We start from the raw sequence: 22,919 nt of genomic DNA, 5'->3' as shown, positions 1-22,919 counted from the left end.
CAGAAATTCGGTGCCTTTGTCCGTTTGCCATCGAAGAGGGTGACGGCCACTTTGTTTCAACACTCGTTGCAGGGCTCGCACTAACTCGCTGCTTGATTTGGAAGTCAAGGGCACGACCCAGGCAAATTTGGAAAAGACGTCGATGACACAAAACAAATATTTGTAGCCGCGATTGTAGCTGGCCAAATGAGAGACATCGGCTAAATCGTCTTGCCATTGATGATCGATGCCTTCCACTCGGGTGCGACTTCTGGCAAACTTGCGTCGAATGGGTTTGTGTAAAGTGTAGGTAGCTTGTTCTTGTAACCATCCTTGCACTTGAGGTAAACGGAGACTTTTCAGTCGCGTTTTGGCAGCACGATACAATTTTTGAACTCCTGCGTAACCTGCAGGATGGGAGGGATCGTAGTAAATGCTGGCTAAGACTTTTTCCATTTTTTGTGTTGGTTGGTGTGTTAATAAGACACCCACTCTTGGAGGATGCTACTCTTTTTCTCTTGGGGTATTTTCTTGGATTGCAATGCTTTGCGTGTGCGACCGGCAATAGGTGTTGAAGAGGAGGATGTCTGAGCCGGGGATATCGGTTCTTGTTTCACTTCTGTCTTCACTTCTGTCTTCACTTTCTTTTTCTCTTGTGATGAAGAAGGGGTGGCCATCATCTTTTTAATCCATCCAATTCTGGAGGTAGGTGGTGTTGTTAACTTGCGTACTTTTTCTGGTGGAGTTTGAAACCCTTCCTCTTCTTCTTCTCCTTTTTCTGTCTTGTTCACCGGTACTGGTGGTACTGGTACTGGTACTGGTGTTGGACTTTTCATCAAGGTCTTAAAATCTTTTAGAGTGGGTAAAGCTGTTTCGTCTAAAGCTTTCTGGTGAAAGAGTTGCAGTCGTTGCAAGAGTTGACCGTACTTTTGCGATTTTTCTGTTTCGGACAAATCTTGGCGATCCATCAAGGACTGCAATTCGTGTTGTAACTGGGACATCTCGCTTAAATGGGGATTGGGAGGTAAATGCGGGGTGCGTTGTTCTTGCCACCGATGGTATTCCATCCATCGTTTGTAAGGCACTAAAGCTAGTTTTCGTCCTTCCATGGGGTTGTCAGGGGTCGATTCTGAAATCTTGGGACTTCCGAGGGCCTTTTTATCTTGCTCCCACCAGTCCTCCCAACATGGTTCCCAAGACTCCTTTCAGTATGGGGCCTAACAAGAGAGGTAAAATGCCTCCACGTTGGACCAACATCTTCTTTTTTTGACGAATCGGAATTTTCTTTCGAACCATTTGGCGAAGAACGTGACGATGTTTGCTTAAGCATTGTTTCTGGTGTTTGGACAAAGGGATCGTGCCTTTCAAGACGTTCAAACAACATTCGCACACGGTATCGATGACCTCTTTGGAGGCCGATTGAATGAGTTTTTTTCGTAGAGGTGGAGAAGCTTTGGACGGGACAGATAACATGTCCACATGTTTGATTAAACGTGGTGGTAGTCCTTTTCTTTTCTTTCCTTGGGGTTTTCTGGAGGGTGACATCTTTGAGTCTTCAGGAGCACCAAAAAACACTGATACCCTACTTGGTCACACACCTTTTTTATACTGGAACGCGTCGCCACTGATTGTCTTTACGTCGTGTCAATTTGAGGACAGGCATGACAAGTCGTGCAGGGGTACGTAACGGACTAAATCGAGCCAGTTCTTGCTTGGACAAATCCAGTAAACTTTGTAACATGCCCGATCTTTCTTGGACTTTGATTTTGGGAGAAGGTACTTTGTGAGCAGCAGCCACTGCCACTAAATTGGAGGGTCCTACCACTGGGGAAGTAATTTTTGGGGTCATCAACGGAGAAGTTCTTGGTGTGATCAACGTCTCCAAGTACTCTTCAGTTCTTGGTGTCATCAACGGAGAAGTGGATGAACGTGAAGCTGCCGGAGATGCGGTCACCGCCGTGGCAGGTCGTGGTTTGCGAGTGTAAAGTTGCGTCCTGGCCGAAGTGCCTCTCTTGCGACTAGTTTTCTTTTGTGGACTTTTCTTTTTCTGGGGACTTTTTCTCTGTTTCTTTTTCTGGGGGCTTCTTTCCTTTTTCTGGGGTGGTGTCTGGTCAGAGGAGGGTCCCGCCACTGGAGAAGTTCTTCTTGGGGACCTGGTCTTTTTCTTCTTCTTGGGGCTTCGTTGGACTTTTTTCTTGGGGAGAAGTTTGGAGGCATTAGGATCCCATCTTAAGAGAGAGCGAATGATGACCCCTCCTAGAGTACCGCTCCCTCCAGGTTTCAAAATGATTTGTTTTTTGGTTTGAGTGTCGATGCGGGGATCGGCCAGTTGGACCAAAGCGACTTTGTTTCGATCGAAAAAGCGTTTGGTTTGATGAGGATTCTGAATGATTCCTTGGAGTAATTGACGTGCCGTCACCGTGAACCATCGTAAGACTTCTTTGAGACTAGCTTCTAAGACACGAGCTCGTATTTGTGGATTTTTTTCTCGACTGATGCCATACAAGGCACGAATCAATTTGACGGGAAGATGCGACTGAAGGGACGTCATGTTGACGCTGTGTGAGACAGACGAAAAGGGTCTGAGGTTTTTATAGATTTTTTTTGTGGAGTGAAATGGAGTCGAGGACGGAGACGTGTACAGGACAGGCCCTCCGTCTTGGCACCAGTGGTGAAACAAGTGGGTACGAAATCGCAAATCCTCGGGGGTCGTAGGTTTCAAATCGACGAGTAAATAGGCGTGTGGAGTTTGAGTGGCATCGTCGTACGCCTGAGTCAGCCAAGGCGTTCCTAACTGTTTGGCTAAGACTTGCACTTACGATTTATCTCGAGGGCTTTTAAACAAGACCACGTAATGCGCATTGAGACTGATGGTGCGATGGGCTTTACTTTGTTGAAACAAATTTTGGGTGATGTAAACGACACTGGCATTACGGTGATGCCCTTTGCGCGTGAACCACAGTTTAATTTCTTCTTCGTCTTCTCCTAACATGTCGTCAAAAATGACCAAATGGGTTAGACGGGAGTCAGAGACGATGCCGTCGTCTTCTTTAGGAATGCCTTCCACAAACACGATGGAATCGCCTTGACTTTCTCGCAAGAGGCTGTACGCCGATTGCCACTCTTTGTAACACCACACGATCCGTTGAGGTGGCCGATCGATCAAATGATGTTTATGTTCGATCAAACGTTTGACGAATTCGGTTTTGCCTGAACCGCTAGGTCCAGCAATGAGCATGTTAAAGGGATGGCGAAGATACAAAGCCTCCCAACTGGCACGATCTAAGTGTTCGTCGATGACTTTGACAGTAGAGGAAGAGGGAGCAGAGACAGCAGAGGTAGCCATAGTGTGAGAAATGTCACTTGTGACACGAAAACAAACAAGACAAGAGTTTATATACTTTTTTTCAGAACACGTTTATTGAATGTTTCAAACATGAATACGAAAGACAAAAATACATAAAAGCCAAAGGCTTAAGTATAAGGATAAAAGGCACATGATAACCATTAACGTGGAATAAACACAAATGTCTGTACAACATGTTTTGGGTAATGTTCTAACCAGTTCTATAGTAGGGGGTAAGGTCACACAAGTGTCCTCCCGAAAGGGTCTTTCAGGCCTGTCCACGACAGTCCCGTCCTGGGTGACGGGTTCTTCTGGCACCGTCACTAACACAGGTTGAAAAGTCGCAAGGCTCACAATCGCATTCCACTTCAGAAGCCCCACACTTGAATTGTGCCTGTGTAAACTTGTTTTGTGTTTCTCTGAAAGTATTCATCTTGTTCGCTCGGTCTTGGTAGTCACAATGAACTATCGATCTTGCCTAGGGTTTCTTTTTATATACAGACCAATACCGACGTGTCCATACGGTAAGGTGAAATGATTGCGAAGTCGCACTCGCTTCTGGTACACGATTTGATAGACTTTTTCCAAGGGTCGACTGACGATGTGGTGAGTGGGTAAACGTACAATTTTGTTCGGTTGATAGGTGGTCACTTTAAAGTTTGCATCCTCTCCCGATTGCAAGGCTTCTCTCAATACCCCAAAGTTCACCACACGACTGGTACGATAATTCAGAGTCAATCCTTTCACTTTACACGTCGTGTGCAATTCTCCTTGTTAGTCCCTGTATTCGTAGCCGTAATTTTTGGGACCACCACTGACGAAACTTAGAATCTTGTCGTCGGGATGTTCGTCTGTCCAGGCTCCTAAACGGTCTCCTTCGATGTCAGGGTGCTGTTGACTCGGGTGATGGATGTAAATGCAACTGTCCGTGTCAAAGTACAGGACACGTTCCCCTAACAGTTCTAAAGCTTCGTACAATTTTAAGCGAGCAAGAGCTGTCACGTAAGCCGCAATGATGACATTTCCAAAGGGGTCGTCTTGTACAAAGTCCAGATCTTCTTCGTAATTGACCAAGATCAAATCCTCGCGAACGACGTCCACGTGTTTCATGTATTTGGTTTTGTCGTGAATCATCTGAAAGTAGCGGGAAGGTTCTGTCAAATATTCCGTCTTGGGTAAACACGGTCGTTGTGCCATTTTACCCCACAAGCAATTTAACATCACTTTGGCAAACGACCGCCTGCCTTCGTTTTTCTCGATATGGTCTAAATAGATGCCTTCTTGTTCATAGTATTTCTCTTTGAATGTCTTTTCGTCTTCGGAAGTGTGACACCAGGAAGGATAGCCGCTGGCTTCTTGCTTCAGTTTCAAAAAGGCATCCACGTAGTCGGCGAAAATGCCTTTCTGACTGGGGTCACCCTTGTGGTATTGTTGTGTCTTGGGAAAGTGACAAATTTCGTACACTTCTAACAGTTGGTATCCCATGTCCAGAGCTTTGAACAATTCTACGCTGATCCAGGTTCCCGTCAAGGCACGTTCTTCCTGGGTGTGCTGACAAGGTTGGTCTTGGTTGCACGTTTCGGCACAAGTACAGCACAATGGAAACATCAGTTTGCCTTGACAATGGTGAGGTAAGACGGGATGGTATAGGTTCGTGGGAGGCAAAACTTTACACTTGATCAAGCCTTCGTATTGTCGAATGTTTTTCAGGTCGATGTGTTCCGTGAACAATTGCGGGTGCCCTGCAGGAAAGGGACAATATTTGCACACGTAAGGATACAGCGAACACACGTCCAAGTATTTGATTTCTTCTCCTTTCTCTTCGTCGGCTTGGTACAGCAAACAGGTGGCATTGGTCCTTCCTCCGTACAAACTATCCCTCGGGTTTAGGGGGTCCATCAGCTTGTAACTTTCCACGGCACGTTTAAACTCGGGATCGGTTTTCATACGGTGATCGTACTCGTGTTCCCACATTTCCACCACTTGGCATCCTTGCTGTTCTAACTTTAGGCGTCGCTGAAAGTGTCCTCGTACAAGTCTTCCATGGTCCGTTGTAAAAACTGATTTTTAGTGCTACGATCAGGGTAACAGACGGGACATCCGTGAAATAAGGAACCGTTAAACTCGTACACGATCTTGGGGTTTTCTAAGTCCCAGCCATCTACCGAATACGTTCCGATGGTCTTTTCGCCTCCTCCGTTGCGGGCATGCTGAATCCATTTGTCTTCCTTGTCGCACAAGTAATGTAACCAACGTAGGGCTTTGACCGAGTATTGACGTTTGACATAGTGGTCGTTTGAGGACTGATGACAGCCACGGTGTTTTCAGGCATGAATCGTTGTCGATACACTAAGGAACACGCTTTGGCAATGGTGCAAGCTTCTTTCAAAGGATCGACCCCTCCGTGTTCCATGAACAGTTCTCGAAATTTTCCACAGCAACGCCGTAAAATGTCCACGTCAGAACGACAATACTTTAGCATTTCTTCCTGAAAGTCGAAAGGGTCGGAGGCGTGAGTCTGGTACCAAGCGTAGAAAGCTTATCGTTGTTCGGTACGCATGTTGGCGGTGTCGTAATAGTGAGCCTCAGGCAAATGGGGTAGAACGGCGTGTTGATTGGCTTCCGTATTGAAAAAGTGAGGAAAATAACCTTTAGCCATTTCTGTCATTCCAAACGTTTTAGGCATTCGACTCAAAGGCATGGCCAAGTAACTCATCGAATCTTTAAACTGCACTTGTCCCACTTGCATGAAAATGATTTTGGCTCCGTTCAAAGTGACTTTAGGACGTTCGGTGCCATGTTCCGTATAGTACCTCAAAAGAATCTGTCCATCGTATCCGGAGAAATTGTGAGCCATCACCGTGGCATGACGATGACAATCTCCGTAACGTTCGATGTCCTCTTGGCTCCACGTCTTGTCGATGGGATCTAAGACCCATTGGGCAAAATCGGCTAACGTGTTCGGTCCTCGAAAGATTTTTTCACGCCCTCCGGGAATCTTGCTGCAGTGAGGGCAATGACTGAAGATAGGTTCTTGAATGCACTTCTCGCACGCTCGATGAGCCACGCAGAAATTAGGAATGTGAATGCCAGTCTCTTGCATGCATTCGAAATCGAAAAAGATGCAATTGCCTTTCTTCTTGTGACCGTCCTCTTTCTCTGGTGGGGGTTGGTATTTTTGCACGTAGCATTGGTGTTCCAAGTCCACGATGTGGTGACAAATGTGACATTTTTTCTTTCCTGAACATACGTGTGCCTTGGTATTATTGGTACGTAGGCCTTTTCGACACGTAGGGCACAATCTCAGCAGTTGACAAGCACATTTCTGCTGTGAACCTTGCGTCTTCAGATGTTGTTGGTAACAGGCAGGGCTGACAAACGTGCGCAGACAAGCAGGACATTGTACTCTTTCTTGTCCTTCGCTCAGACAGGGTGGAGAGGCCAAACATCCTGGGCATTTCCATCCGCAATGTTTGTGTTGCTCTCGATTGTTATAACCATAGTCACATTTCTCACAGTAATAACTGTATCCCAGGAATCCAGTGATAGTGGTAATGGTATCGAAATGGTCATCGTGATAATAGACATGAATGTATTTTCCGTCCTTAAAGTCTTTCCCTCGAAACAACAGAGGTGCGCGCATTTCTTGAGGGTGCACTTTCAAGGTGTAGAGTGGAGCTAGGACATCTTGCAATTTCTGCATCTCAGGAATGCCACAGGGTGTGTCTTTGGACAGTCCGGCTTGTTGTAACAGGAGTTCTGCTTCGTTTCGTTGTTTGGCTCGGTCGGATCGTTGAATAGTTTTCCAGGCTCTTTTCCATTCTACCGTGTCGTTCTTGTTGGCATAGGTTCGTCCCACCACGATGGCTCGGGCTAAACACATCTGGTCTTGAGAATTGTGAATTTGGACGAGACTCTTTTTGGTGTTGCGAAGGTCGTTCACCAATAACACCTTATTGCGTTGTCCGGTCCCTTGAGGAGGAGAGACGTGGGCCATTTTCAGTGTGGCTTTACCATCGGTGATGTCAAACTGGTCATTAGATTGTTGTACGTGTTGAATCTTGTCCATGACTTTGGAAGGGGTTAGTTCTGCGGGTCTGCTAAACTCGATCCAAACAGGGGATTTCAAGCTGTCGTGATCTATGGATAGTGTCAAGCGATCGTCTTCTTTGGGTTGACATTGTCGCTTGAGTGAGGTGAGCAAAGAATCCCACATCTCGGTGATAAACCCTTCTTCTTTCTCCAATGGTACGTCGGACTTGAAATCTTTAAACTTCACTGTGTAGGTGTAAGCCGTGGTTCTAAATTTTCTAGAGGAGCGCTTTTCCGTCTCTCGAATGTAATAGTACTTTTCAGGGTTGACTAAGAGTGGTGAACTTTGTTTAGAGGGTTCGGATTCTGGTTCACTCATGTCCTCTTCAAAATCACTGGCATGAATTTGTGCCAAGACTTCAGCTCTGGTACGAGGCGATAGATCACGTTTCTGCCTCTTATTTTCTTCTTCTTCTTTCTTCTCGAATGAATAGGATCGTTTCATCTTGAGTGCAATACGTCAAATGACTCAAGTTTAAACACCATAGACTAATTTATAGTCATGGCAAACCAGCGTATATAAAAAGGGTGTGTGTCTTGTCCTTTCACTATTCATTTCACTCTCAAACCGAGCACAACGATGGAAGAGACTACCCAGATGGAACGTTTCATCAGAGCTTTGCGAGGGGTCATTAGAAAATTCTCTTCAGACCAGCCGACGGACTACTCTCCTTCCTTTCGAGATAAAAGTCAAGATACTTGCTATATCTGTCAGAAGAAAGGGCATTGGTCTTCAGAGTGTCCAGACCGTCAAAAAAGAACAAAAACAGGGGCTAGAAAAGACAAAAGTCAAGATACCTGTTATTATTGTCAAGAAAAAGGACATTGGTCTCCAGATTGCCCAAAAAAGAAACAAGAGGAGTCAGAAGAAAAGAGGGATTCTTCAGAAGAAGAGAGAGATTCTTGAGAGGAAGAAAGCAGCCAGGTGAAGAAAAGAAGAAGGGAAGAAAGTGAGGAGGAAGAGGAGTAAAAGACTGTGACGGTGAAGAAAATGAAAAAAAAGAGAGAGTAAAAAAAGAAACAGAAGAAGTGAATGTAATTTATAAAGTGTTCTGTTGTGAATTGTGAATTGGATTGTAACTATGGAGAAAAGAATACATTAATTATATAAGGTAAGTGTCTTTGAGTTTTGATTTTAAAATAAGAAGCTACACTCACGCACTCATACACAGACATGTACTATAAGGGTAAAATGTTTTTTTTTGTTGTTGATTTTTGAGTTATTGGCAAATTGAAAGGCTATCTCTTTTCGAGAGAAGTGGGTGGCCCTGAAAAGGGCCTTTTTTGGTGTAGGGGTGAGTGTAAGCAATCAACTTTAACTGTATTAAGCCTTTGCCACGGCCGAGGCCTACTTCTGATGATGATGATTGGGTTGAAATCACTAAGGGTGGTACGATAGGCTTAGTCACAGGGTTGGCGTGTTTAGCTCGGGAAGGTCGTATTCTCTTCGGTCGTGATAAAGAAGTCTGATACATTTGTTTCAGACTTCTTAACTCCGCTAAAATGTCCAACAGTACCGTAGCCGTTTGATTTTCACCCTCTTGTTTCTTTGCTGCTACTTCTTCTTGTTGTTGTTTTTTTCTTACCTCTTCTTGTTGCTGTTGCTGTAGGAGAAAAGCTTGTTCCGTTTCCTTTTGTCGTTGCATAAATTTCTCCAATTCTTCTTTCTGTCTCTGTCTAAAATTCTCCACTTGCGGTAATGAAGAATGAGACGAAGGTTCCGGAACAAATTCTTGCGAGGTAAGAAAATCCACAAAATCCCAATGTACCTCTTCTGAAAGTAAGTCCGGGTTCCCTTGGGCGGTCTCCACTGCTGGTGCACCCCAATGGATCGTTTTCTGAGTTTCCGTCATGTTGAATCACTGTCGCATAGATTGACAGCACACAGGCGCTAGCGAATCTATATAGACCACATGACGTCACAGACTGCTCTCTTCGGATTGGATGCGGACTGCCTGAATTTTGTAACGCGTGTTTGGATTAGTGAATGAACTCAATCCGTTTCAATCCTTCCTCTACCTATAAATAAGCGCAGTTCACTGCATTGATTCACCTGTTCTCGTCGCCTCACGATGTGGACCACAGTTGAATCATCCAGCCTTGTGTCTTCAATGATGTTTAGGACGGACATGCTCATGTATGTCCGGTCCAAGTGGACTGTTGTTGATAGGACAGATACTAGTCTATGGATGAGAAGAGTTTACATAGAAAGACAAGGATGCCTCAAGAGGGTACTTGTGTATGGACCTGCAGTTAGAAGGAGTTTAAGAAGAAGAAGATGTGACAGATGCCGTCTATGTTAATATTAATATTAACATAAATCCAAAGGCCCTTTTCAGGGCCACCCACATTTCTCGAAAAGAGATAGCCTTTCGATTGCCTACCCCTTTATAAAAATTTAAAAAAAAAAAATCCCATGTTCAATTCCCCTTGTCCCTAAAGTAGTTTTTTTTTTTCTAACATGTTCAATTCCCCTTTGTCCCTAGACAAACCCAAACTCTATTCCCATGTTCAATTCCCCTTGTCCCTAGACAGACCCAAACTCTATTCCCCATGTTCAATTGCCTTTGTCCCTAGAATCGATATTTTTTTTTCCATTGTTCGAATGCCTTTGTCGCTAATCTCAATATTTCCTTTTTTTTCCTTTCTCCAATGTTAAATTCCATTGTCGCTAATCTTACCCAGGGTTTTTTGCCCATGTTAAATTTCCATTGTCGCTAATCTTACCCAGGGTGGTTAATGTTAAATTTCCATTGTCGCTAATCTTACCCAGGGGGTGTTTTTAATGCTAATTCCCATTGTCGCTAATCTCACCCCTTATACTACTAACGCAACTGAAATTGCACATCGCTTGAAGCGAACATGACGAACATACCAACGTGTCTGACTTTGTTTCAGTTATTCACAACCCAAGGGCAGCTTTGAAATTCTTTCCATACAGTAATAAAAGTTGGAATATTGGATACAAAAAGGAAAGATAACATCCTCAACAGAAAAATATAATTGGCAAGCTTAGCAAGTTGTTCGGGGTGGGTGGGGTGCAATATCAATATTCGTAATTATTTCGATGCCATTAAAATATTTTTAAAAGTAATACCTTGCCTAAGAGAACGAACCGTAATCGTCACACCGTAGCATGACTGTAAGGACAGAAGTTCCAAAGCAATCCCGAACAAGTAATTGTGAATCGAATGTCAGAAAATCAGGGTGATACCATTTCTGAAGGCAATGTTGGTTTTCTACGAAGAATATTAATATTGCACACATACCCACCAAGAAAATACTTTGCCATCCTTGCCTAATATTTAATTGGTTAATTTCATTTCTCTGTTATTACTGTACTTTCTTAATGCAGTGATAGAATTTCAAATGCCTCTGTTGTTTGTTATATACTGTAATACTTGTTTATCTTTGAATCGTCTTTATTAGACATTTATTCTAGATGCCTTCCTCAGAAATTTATTTTTACGTCGTATTGCAGGGTAGCTACGATATCGTAGCCTCATTGAGACAGGAGCAGGGGTACTAATATTAGTACTAATTGCTGGGTACAAAATTGTGGTCGGGGTAGGGGGAATAAGTTCCTGGGGAAGGTAGATGTGCCGAAAAAGCCAAAAAACGAGAGTTGGTTAAGAATAAGAAAATTAGTTATTTATTACCCTGTGAGAAATTATGTTTTTTTTTAAATATATTTTTTACATTATCATGTTTTTTTTAATTTAAATTTGCATATTATGCTGAAACATATTTTCATTCATAAAATAATTTTAGTTAATTATCAGATCATATGCACCAGGTTGAAATGAAACCAGTCCGTATTTGCATCCAACCAGTCTGAGTTTGGCGCCAAGAAATGTTTCAGTTTTCGATTACAACGTCAATATATATAAAACAGTTAATTTTTAAACCATTCATGCTACGATGCGCACGGTAAAGAGTAAAAACATAATATTTTAAGTTCATATTGTTATATAAGTCAATTGTTAAATACGGATGGAATGCTCAAGTACATGTGTAACCTTTTTTGACTGGAGCTTAGCGGTCACCTAATTTCGATAAACATAGGATTTTCCATATTTATGACATATTTAATGAAACGATTTAAATATAAACAATTTACTAGCATACTTTACATTTTTCTCACGCATGTGATTTGTACGCTTGATCATGTCAGTCAAACAGTGTTTATTTCGGTCATGATGTCCACACGCAAGGACTGCTTTTTAAACGAAGAAACCAGTTTTCGGCTGTGCCTGCCGGAGTTTTTATGAAATCAAACAACAGCAACAACAGATATGTAACAAAAAGAAATTCACTCATACGGCAAGTTAAGGTCTTTCCAACCACGATAACATTTTGAGAGAGACACGATGTCGAACCATTTGGCAGAGCTAAAAAATGAAAGCATATAACCCAAATTTGCAAAGACTATCAATGCTGATCACTTGAATAAACACATTGAATTCTAGCTGTTGGACCCTAACTCACCATCAACTTTACTAAATACTTTTCGGTTTAAGATTAGTTGCACTTTGGGGTATGGTAGTTGGTTCCTCATCATTTTGTTCCAAAGATATGTATGATTTGAAACCTTTTTGATAAACGTTATGTAGCACATTTGTAATTCATTTTCTAAATCCTTAAGTGATGTTTGGAACATTTGCATTTTATTGTATACCATATTTAGAAAAATAGTATCAAGATATTGGGACCTATTTTGTTTTGAGGAAGAAAAGAAAGTAATCTGATTACTTAATTAGTAAATTAAAGAATAGCAAGGTAAAGCCTTGAGATTTGTTATAATTTAACATCACAAAGGTAAGGCATTGAGATTTGTTATAGTTGTAACATCACAAAGATATGGTATTGAGATTTGTTATAGTTCTAATATCACAAAGGTATGGTATTGAGATTTGTTATAGTTCTAATATCACAAAGGTATGGTACTGAGATTTGTTATAGTTCTAATATCACAAAGGTATGGTATTGAGATTTGTTACAGTTCTAATATTTCAAAGGTATGGCATTGAGATTTGTTATAGTTGTAACATCACAAAGGTATGGCATTGAGATTTGTTATAGTTCTAATATCACAAAGGTATGGTATTGAGATTTGTTATAGTTCTAATATCACAAAGGTATGGTATTGAGATTTGTTATAGTTCTAATATCACAAAGGTATGGTATTGAGATTTGTTACAGTTCTAATATCACAAAGGTATGGTATTGAGATTTGTTATAGTTCTTATATCACAAAGGTATGGTATTGAGAACTGTTATAGTTGTAACATCACAAAGGTAAGGGCTTGAGATTTGTTATAGTTGTAATATCACAAAGGTAAGGGCTTGAGATTTGTTATAGTTGTAATATCACAAAGGTAAGGGCTTGAGATTTGTTATAGTTGTAATATCACAAAGGTAAGGGCTTGAGATTTGTTATAGTTGTAATATCACAAAGGTAAGGGCTTGAGATTTGTTATAGTTGTAATATCACAAAGGTAAGGGCTTGAGATTTGTTATAGTTGTAATATCACAAAGGTAAGGGCTTGAGATTTGTTATAGTTGTAATATCACAAAGGTAAGGGCTTGAGATTTGTTATAGTTGTAATATCACAAAGGTAAGGGCTTGAGATTTGTTATAGTTGTAATATCACAAAGGTAAGGGCTTGAGATTTGTTATAGTTGTAATATCACAAAGGTAAGGGCTTGAGATTTGTTATAGTTGTAATATCACAAAGGTAAGGGCTTGAGATTTGCTATAGTTGTAATATCACAAAGGTAAGGGCTTGAGATTTGTTATAGTTGTAATATCACAAAGGTAAGGGCTTGAGATTTGTTATAGTTGTAATATCACAAAGGTATGGTATTGAGATTTGTTATAGTTGTAATATCACAAAGGTAAGGGCTTGAGATTTGTTATAGTTGTAATATCACAAAGGTATGGTATTGAGATTTGTTATAGTTGTAATATCACAAAGGTAAGGGCTTGAGATTTGTTATAGTTGTAATATCACAAAGGTAAGGGCTTGAGATTTGTTATAGTTGTAATATCACAAAGGTATGGTATTGAGATTTGTTATAGTTGTAATATCACAAAGGTAAGGGCTTGAGATTTGTTATAGTTGTAATATCACAAAGGTATGGTATTGAGATTTGTTATAGTTGTAATATCACAAAGGTAAGGGCTTGAGATTTGTTATAGTTGTAATATCACAAAGGTAAGGGCTTGAGATTTGTTATAGTTGTAATATCACAAAGGTATGGTATTGAGATTTGTTATAGTTGTAAAGGTATGGCATTGAGAACTGTTATTGTTGTAACATTACAAACAATCACAATCATGGTTTTCATTTGTTTATTAAAATATTCAGTATTTCACAATGAATTAGCATTGGCAATCTGATGACATATTATGGCAACACAGCATTATATACATAATGTTCTGAATTATTGAATGGAAAAAAAATATCGTTATTGGGACTCCCAAGTTTTAGGGTTGGGATTGTGGAACTTTTTCCAGGAAAGGATTCCTGGACTGCAACATTAGAAAGCCTATATAGAATGCTGTTGTCATGAGAAGTGGTTTGCAGATAAATAGTTGAGGCAAATGGGTATGTGAGAAAGCTTGCCAGTAGCTTCTCGTGGGTCGGTGTTTCTTCCTGAGGTTTTCCCGGGTTCTTCCTCCACCATTGATACTGGCCGCCATGCATAGCCTATCGTGTGCTGAAAATTGGTGTTCAACCCACAACAACAACAACAACTACAACTGTACTGTGCATTTAGGAAATGAAAATAAGAATTGAAAGCATTGACAATGGGGACATTACCTCTGCATTGAGATTCCACAGGAAATGACTGGGGGGACATTACCTCTGCATTGAGATTCCACAGGAAATGACTGTGGGGACATTACCTCTGCATTGAGATTCCACAGGAAATGACAGTGGGGACATTACCTCTGTGCATTAAGGGTCCCCGAGTGGTCTGAAGCGCTCTCATTTACGGATCACTGCCATCTCACCTCTGTCTGCGTGGGTTTGAGTCACGGATTCTACCAGTGTGGGTATGTGAGAAAGCTTGCCAGTAGCTTCTCTTAGGTCGATGGTTCTTTCTGGGGTTTCCACCATTAATACTGCCATGTATAGCCTATCTTGTGCTGAAAAATGGCGTTAAACCCCACAACAATAACATCAACCTCTGTGCATTGAGATGGAGTGGTACAATAGTCTGATCAAGTCTAAGAATCTTTAAAGTGACCAAAATAAAAAAAAATAAAAAAAATTCTTCAGCTGCTAAAATCATTCACCCATGATGGAGCTTTATGTATTCACTACTATTCATTCATGTGTTTATTTGTTTTTTCTTTACACTCAGTTATACTCCAAATATCATGGACCCTGTTGTGTATGCATTTATGAAAGTTAGTATGTGATTGCATTTCAATGAATGTAACTTCACCTTACCCAAACTCTAGGTCATTGTAACATACTTTTTATGAGTGAGATAAGTTTTTAGCATTTCATTAATTACATCCTGAATACATTAAATCAATTTTTAACATGAAAATTAGTATTTGGATGGATCTAAATTATCTTGAGCATATCAACACATGCCAATACAACCAAATATTTATGCTTGGGTATTTTTTAATATGCCCACCATCGCTGTCCATCGCTTTGTTTCTAATTTTCGATGCAATGATATCGGTTATCCTCCATCTGTGGTTTATGTGGATGACTTGCATCCAGTTTAAGAAAGAACTTGATTGATTTTGAGTTCACTAGTGTCAAGGTCACCCACTGGAAGAAGGAAAACCGTTTCCACACAATAACTCAAGTTCTCCACCATCTACAGTTATGAAATTTCTATATTGAATTGCTCATGGGGTAATAATATACCCCGGGACATCAGGAGCAGATTAAAAAAGGTCAAGGTGACTGAGAGAAGGTAAACAGTTTATAATAATATACAATCAGGAAATATCTGCTGTTACCAAACTTTCAGGATAGTTTGTACATGGGGGGGGGATACGGATTTCCATCCTAAAAGGTCAGTCACAATTTAATTGTTTTTATATAACAGACCAGATCAACATGGTTGATACGGCATTAGGTAAGAAGGCTATTGATTTTAGGGGTCACGAGTTCAAAGGTCATAGTTACTTTTAAAAATAAAATTGGTTTCAGCACAGAAATTTCACATCTACATAGGGTGAGATGATACAATTTTTGCTGCATATCGATACAATTCATGATACTGTCTTGAACTCCCCTACACTTAGTCAAGTACTTACGATAGGGGAGGGTTAATGTTTAGGGCAGGCAGTAATCACTCAAAAGACAAACAACAAAAAATACACGAATCATATTAGATTTATTGACATTTAACACTAATAATACACACACACACACACTCACACACAAACACACATTCTCACTAACACTACGTCATGTGATGATAATAAAATATTGAATTAATTGAGATTAATAAACTTATTCAAGTCCTGTTATTCAGTTCGCTTTCATTTGTACAGTTCTACAGTTTATTATCAATACACATTCATAGATACATGGTTCATAATACATTGTATTATCAATACATATTGACAGATACATGGCATAGAAACATGGCTTTTAATACAATGTTTTATCATTACACATTTACATACATGGCTTAGAAACATTGTTTATAATACAATGTGTTATCAATAAATATTGACAGAAACATTGCTTATAATACAGTGTATTGTCAGTGCATATTGACAGATACATGGCTTAGAAACATTGCTTATAATACAGTGTATTATCAATACACATTGACATATACATGGCTTAGAAACATGGCTTACAATGCAATGTTTTATCATTACACATTGACATACATGGCTTAGAAACATTGTTTATAATACAATGTGTTATCAATACACATTGAGAGTAACATGGCTTAGAAACATTGCTTATAATACAGTGTATTATCAATACACATTGTCAGAAACATGGCTTATAATACTTTGTACATGTATTATCAATATACATTGACAGATACATAGTTTATAAAAATGGCTTATAATACAGTGTATTATCAATACATATTGAGAGATATGTTACACAGCATATAATACAGTGTATTGTCAACTTAATGGTCTTTTTTTAATACACATTGACAGTAACATGGCTTAGAAACATTGCTTATAATACAGTGTATTATCAATACACATTGTGAGATATGTTACACAGCATATAATACAGTGTATTGTCAACTTAATGGTCTTTTTTCATCTTTAGAAGGCCTGTCGGTGGTATGTTGTGCACATTTATCTGTTGATATATTAGTTGTATTTCCTGTATGCAGATTACAGATATGCATAGACCTAGCTATTTATCTGCCATTGTCATCCATGACAAGAAACAAATATACTTTCAAACAGACTACCTATTGTCAGTGATTTTAATTCAGCTTTTGAAGTCCTTTCAGGCTGGTCTAGTTGATAAAATGCATAACTCGTCTTGATCACCATGACCTTTGTTTTCTACTGCATGAATGTTTTAAAAACCTCCTATTACCAATTTCATGTCTTCACTTGGAAGACATTACAGTATTATGTTCAACAAGAAGTTCATCTTAAACCTGTCCAAGTTTGTGAGTAGGGATGAATACCTGTGAAATATTTTGCACTGTTCTTCCTGCAGATACAAAACAACTGCTGTGTCCACAGGCACTTGTTTTTGTTAGTGAAGAAGGAAAACAACTCCCACTCAAGTTATGTGACAAAAGTTAAAATGTATGCAAGGTGATAAACTTGTGCAGTTTGAAATTGCCACTTTGCTGATTCTGTGCTAATTTTATTTATCCTGTCAACAAATTCAGTCATGGATAAAATATCCCACCATAAGAAAGCTATTCCAGATTTGCTCCCCATGCAGTATTTATACACTGTACTTTAGGGATTGTTTAATAACCACTTTTTCACCATGTTGCTCTGTTGCTTTGCCAATACTTTCTCTGTGTAATGCAGTGAATAAGCTACATTCAGTTCTGATAAGTGGTTATTGTTTACCTTGACTGGAACAACCAATATACAGCAATCAGAATTCAATTTAACATTATTCACTGCGAGACAAAGGAGGTATAGCCGTCAAACTTAGACCCAAGTAAACAAGATGAGAATCATCAGCTTAACTTCACTTAAAAATGGTTATTAAATGATGAGTTCACTACTTCATTATACATGGATAACACATTCGGAATGTTTCCTTTATGATGGTCATGCAGCTAGGATGAGATAATTTAATTGGAATGTCTCCTTTATGTTGGACATGCAGCTAGGATGCAAACATTTAATTGGAATGTCTCCTTTATGATGGATATGCAGCTAGGATGAGAAAATCTATTTGGAATGTCTCCTTTATGATGGACATGCAGCTAGGATGAGAAAATCTGTTTGGAATGTCTCCTTTATGATGGACATACAACTAGGATGAGATAATTTAATTGGAATGTCTCCTTTATGCTGAACATGCAGCTAGGATGAGAACATTTAATTGGAATGTCTCCTTTATGATGGACATGCAGCTAGGATGAGGACATTTAATTGGAATGTCTCCTTTATGATGGACATGCAGCTAGGATGAGAACATTTAATTGGAATGTCTCCTTTATGATGGACATGCAGCTAGGATGAGGACATTTAATTAGAATGTCTCCTTTATGATGGACATGCAGCTAGGATGAGAACATTTAATTGGAATGTCTCCTTTATGATGGTCATGCAGCTAGGATGAGATAATTTAATTGGAATGTCTCCTTTATGTTGGACATGCAGCTACGATGCAAACATTTAATTGGAATGTCTCCTTTATGATGGATATGCAGCTAGGATGAGAAAATCTATTTGGAATGTCTCCTTTATGATGGACATGCAGCTAGGATGAGAAAATCTATTTGGAATGTCTCCTTTATGATGGACATACAACTAGGATGAGATAATTTAATTGGAATGTCTCCTTTATGCTGAACATGCAGCTAGGATGAGAACATTTAATTGGAATGTCTCCTTTATGATGGACATGCAGCTAGGATGAGAACATTTAATTGGAATGTCTCCTTTATGATGGACATGCAGCTAGGATGAGAACATTTAATTGGAATGTCTCCTTTATGATGGACATGCAGCTAGGATGAGGACATTTAATTGGAATGTCTCCTTTATGATGGACATGCAGCTAGGATGAGATAATTTAACTGGAATCGACAAGATGGTGGGGGACAATATGAACTGTGTCACTTTGTGTTATTTTGTATAAGGTGAGCTGGTGTTGGCAGTTCAGTTTTGGTTTTCTTTTTTACTGACAAAAATGAGTGCATATGCCTGCAACATCTGTCTCAGATGAATTCTTAATTTACAGCAGTGGTTCAAACTCAATCGCTCAGCGGGCCAAAACTCAAATCACACGTAAGGTTGCGGGCCGAACAGGATAAACATTCAATAAGTGGAAAATTAAACCTTTTTTAAACATTAATATAAATTAAAACAGAAAAAAAGTTTTAATAATAAAAAATCATTGGCATACCCATTTTCGCTCTTATGCCAATTTGTCAGAGCTGGATGTTTGGCAAGGCTGCTAATTAGGGAATTTGATTTGCACTTTATATCGCAGGGCCATTAAAAAACATTTTTGCCTAAAATTCTCTCTCAGGCCGGATATAATTGTACGCCGGGCCTGATGTGGCCTGTGGGCCTTGAGTTTGACACATGTGATTTACAGAATAAAAAGGTAAATGACTAATATTATGACTGCTGAATATTAAAGCAACTGTATAGGGTAAGTATTGCAGTAGCTGATTCATACCTCTTGTATCAATATATTTTTCAGCATGGCAAAAATATCGATGAATCTTTCTACCCCAATTATTTATATTAAGGACTACTAAATATGTATTGCGTGTGTGTTTAATCTGTGATTCACAGTACTCTTGTTATTTTTAGCTATTATAGACCGTATAGCACCTACAGTTGAGGATGCAGATGCATATCAAATGAAGCAATTATAGAGTATCAGAACTATGTCATTTTGGCTTGATTTTAACACTTAAGTGAGTTTTGTGTTTTAATTTGCATTTTAAGTTTATATGCAGATTTGTTATTTCTTGGCACAGTTTTTATTTTTTTATTTAATTTCATGTTTGTTTATTTCAAGGTCAGCATTTTTGAAAAGTAGAAATCATTAATTTTACTAATACCTTTGAAGTGTGTACAGACATGATATAAATGTTTGATTTATAAATAATGCAGGAGTGTACCAATTATTTGAACTTATCTTAGATTTTTTTTGGCCAGAAAGTCTGTCATCTGGATAATATCTTAATAGGAATTTAGAATTTTGGGGACATGATGCAAGTTTATAAAGTGAACAATTCATATAATTTGTGTTCAACCGTATTAATGATAACATCATCCTGTTTAACAGTCTGTTAATAGCATATTTCAATCTGCATTCAGACCATATGTGGATTTTGTACGACAGCTTGCCACGAGTAAAAGTGAGCTTCCTACACCACCAAAGAGATCACCTGGAAAGTTCTTGCTGTTTTTACAAGATAAAAGAGAGCAAATTGTTGCTGAAAATCCAGGTTTGCATTTAGCAAAAAAAATTCTTCCAAAAGATTATATGTAGATTATGCTTTGGATGTGTTATTTTTTCTTCTTTATTCGTTTTACATTTTTACATTTAACAGTATTAAATCATAAAATAAAAATTGATGTGTGTGTGTGTGTGTGTGTGTGATTTAGAATTGTAATGTAGCTTTAACAGTTTTTGTCACATCACTGTGATGTATGCAGTGTCTGTTCATAGTGATGTCCAGCACTGGGTCATCATGCTGCATACATGTAGCATCATGTTCCACTCAGTCACATTATCCTGACACCAGGCCAACCAGTCCTAACACTAACTTCTTAATGCTGAGTGCCTAGTGAGGCAGCTGCTATTATCATTTTTATAAGTCTTTGGTATGACTCAATTGGGATTCAGACCTGTGACCTGCAGCATCTGAGGTGGATGCTCTAACCACTTAGGCCACTGGAGTGGTCAATATAAACTGAAGTTTATTGTGAGAGACAATAGCATTAAGTGTAAAATGGAGAAGTCTGTTGTTATTTTGAGGGCACATCTGACCAGAATTTATAATTGGTCTGATTTATTCATGTATGACCATCATGCTCCATACGGCTTTAAAGAATCCTTGAATTTTAGGGGTGGCCTTGAAAACTTTCACAAAGTTTCATAAAAGCTGGTTTTGTCTGTGAAAAGTCTTTGAATTTCTCCTTTTTTAATATTTTCCCTGATCTAATTAACATTAGGAATATAAGCCTGCTACCTCCAGAATCCAGCTTTTCTAAAAGATAAAAATTTGTTTTCTGTCTGTATCATTTAAACAAAGGGCAGCAAATCATGACCATCATCTTCCCATGCCACTGCTAGGTATTGTCAGTTTATAACCTTTGCATCCATCTACAACACTGTACAGAACAAACCTCACATTATCCAAGTCCTTGTTTGTGAAAGTTTCGATTTAATTGGACTAATATTGATTCATAAACTTGTAGTATACAATATTATTTTTATTTTGCAGATATTTTTGTGTAATGTATCACTTTCTTGAACTTTGTCTTTTTAGACCATATAGTACCACATGCCATTGTTGATGCATGATGACTTTCAGGTGTTTTGTATGCTGTCTTGATTTCATGTGCTCTCTATTTTGCCAATTATTTAATGAAGTATTAACACGCTGACATATTTTATCTATTATTTTATTGTTTTCTGAAACATGTCTTCAGAATGTACTAAAGCATGAAATACAAGGCAAGGGAAGACATGCATTAGTTCTTCCTGGTGTGTACAATATGTAATTCCTCTTTGCCTTGCACCATGTGCAGTTTGTGGTCTGACAACACATTGTCTGCCATTCTGCAAAATTCAGCAAAAGGCAAAGAGATGAGGCATAAGGCAAGCAAGAACAGTACAGATGTACTAAGTATACATCTGAATACAGAACCATGACTTAAGCAGATTTGGGGACGAAGAATGCAGATATGTTGCAGTCACAATTGGATATGACAGCCTTTCAGCAACATATGCATTGAATGGTACAGGCAGCATAGTTCCTGAATTCAGACCAAATTTAACCTCTCTTGTCATATTTCACTCATGTAGATAATTTGGATACATTGGGGGATTGTTCCCCCATTATTTGACAACCCAACGAGTGTAAGTCTCCCCAGCAGATCCAAGCTTGGCGTTTGGGCCTATAAGATTGGGCGCATTAGGTATTTTTTGAGTCCAGTATGTATTACCAAGTCGCTGTCTGGCACTGTCCAGGCTCTCTAAATCTGGACTTTATAATGGGGAGTTAATAATAGATCTAAATGTTTAGCCAGACCTATGGCTTTGTATATTTATAAGGCTTGGAATCTTAGTGAAAGATCCATCTGTGTAGCCAAGCTGACAGTTACACATATAGATTGGGAAGAGGGTTGTTAGAGGAAAATCCATATCTCCATCCATATTTCAGGCAATGCTGGTATGAAAGCTGTGAACTGCAGCTTCTAAATGTCACACAATTGCATTGACCATTCTCCTGACTAACCAGCCTGTTCGCCCAGGTGCAACAAAATTGCCTGGCAGAACTGGCTATTCCTGTTTTCACTGTGTACCCACAGGGTATTAGCAGTAATTTATTTAGGGATGATGGTCTCCGAGCATCATTTATGTCAGAATTGAAGAAGACAAGGGCAAAGATTATTCACACAGTAAGTGTGAAGATACTTCTGAGCAGCAGCTTTTCTTGGATCTGACCTTGGAGAGAGAGTTTAGTTTTAAGGCTGCTGTCAAAGAAAAATATTTTGTTGGCTTTATAATGCCCATCACCCCTTACCACCATGCATGACTATAAAGTCAAGTGTTGGTCGACATCAACAATAGGAAGAGTCTCCTTTTCCTCAGTCAGCAAAACTCAAGGAGATTAACAATCGGCTATCCAAACTTACATGACCTGTGGAATGTTAAAGGCTTCTTTTCGGAGAGAGGCAGGTACCTTGTACATTCTTGTTATGCTGACACAGGACACATTCCATCATCTACCATAATGAACTCTTGATGCTGGATATGAATGTGACAGCAGTCTGCCCCATTATTTTATAAGGTGATTAAGAATGTATTTCTTACTACATTGAAGTTGGTTTGAAATGTTGTTGCCTTGTCTTTGATGCAGGATCTGGCCTCATGAGAGATTTTCTGACTGGTGGAAAAATCAGCAAACCATCATGCATGGGAGTCCATGTCCCAAATTGTTTGGGTCACTAACAGAGCTACTCACCATACAATGGATAACGCATTGACTGTCGCTGCCAACCCTGATTTTGATCTGCCATGGTGAATGTTTATATGCTGAATCACTACAACTGAATCACACCCTACCTTTAAGAAGGAATCCATTTGAC

The 22,919-nt window shown here is 39.3% G+C and overlaps 1 protein-coding gene and 1 long non-coding RNA gene across 2 annotated transcripts in view; one reads left to right on the top strand and one right to left on the bottom strand.

Annotated features, from left to right (window-relative positions):
- Window positions 1–22,919, bottom strand: part of LOC149803185 (uncharacterized) — a 495,629-nt gene that overhangs the window by 68,368 nt on the left and 404,342 nt on the right. The gene's annotated exons all lie outside the window — the stretch shown is intronic.
- Window positions 11,244–22,919, top strand: part of LOC149803193 (transcription factor A, mitochondrial-like) — a 60,236-nt gene continuing 48,560 nt past the window's right edge. Inside the window, exons 1-2 of the mRNA XM_089952813.1 lie at window positions 11,244–11,347; window positions 19,917–20,047. Coding sequence (XP_089808939.1) covers window positions 11,271–11,347; window positions 19,917–20,047 — 208 coding nt within the window. The 5' untranslated portion in view covers window positions 11,244–11,270. The remainder of the gene's footprint in view (window positions 11,348–19,916; window positions 20,048–22,919) is intronic.

This window comes from Sinohyriopsis cumingii, chromosome 3, assembly GCF_028554795.1.
Source record: "Sinohyriopsis cumingii isolate HCF-2022 chromosome 3, ASM2855479v2, whole genome shotgun sequence".
Lineage (NCBI taxonomy): Eukaryota > Metazoa > Mollusca > Bivalvia > Unionida > Unionidae > Sinohyriopsis > Sinohyriopsis cumingii.
This window is presented reverse-complemented; position numbering and strand designations above follow the sequence as displayed.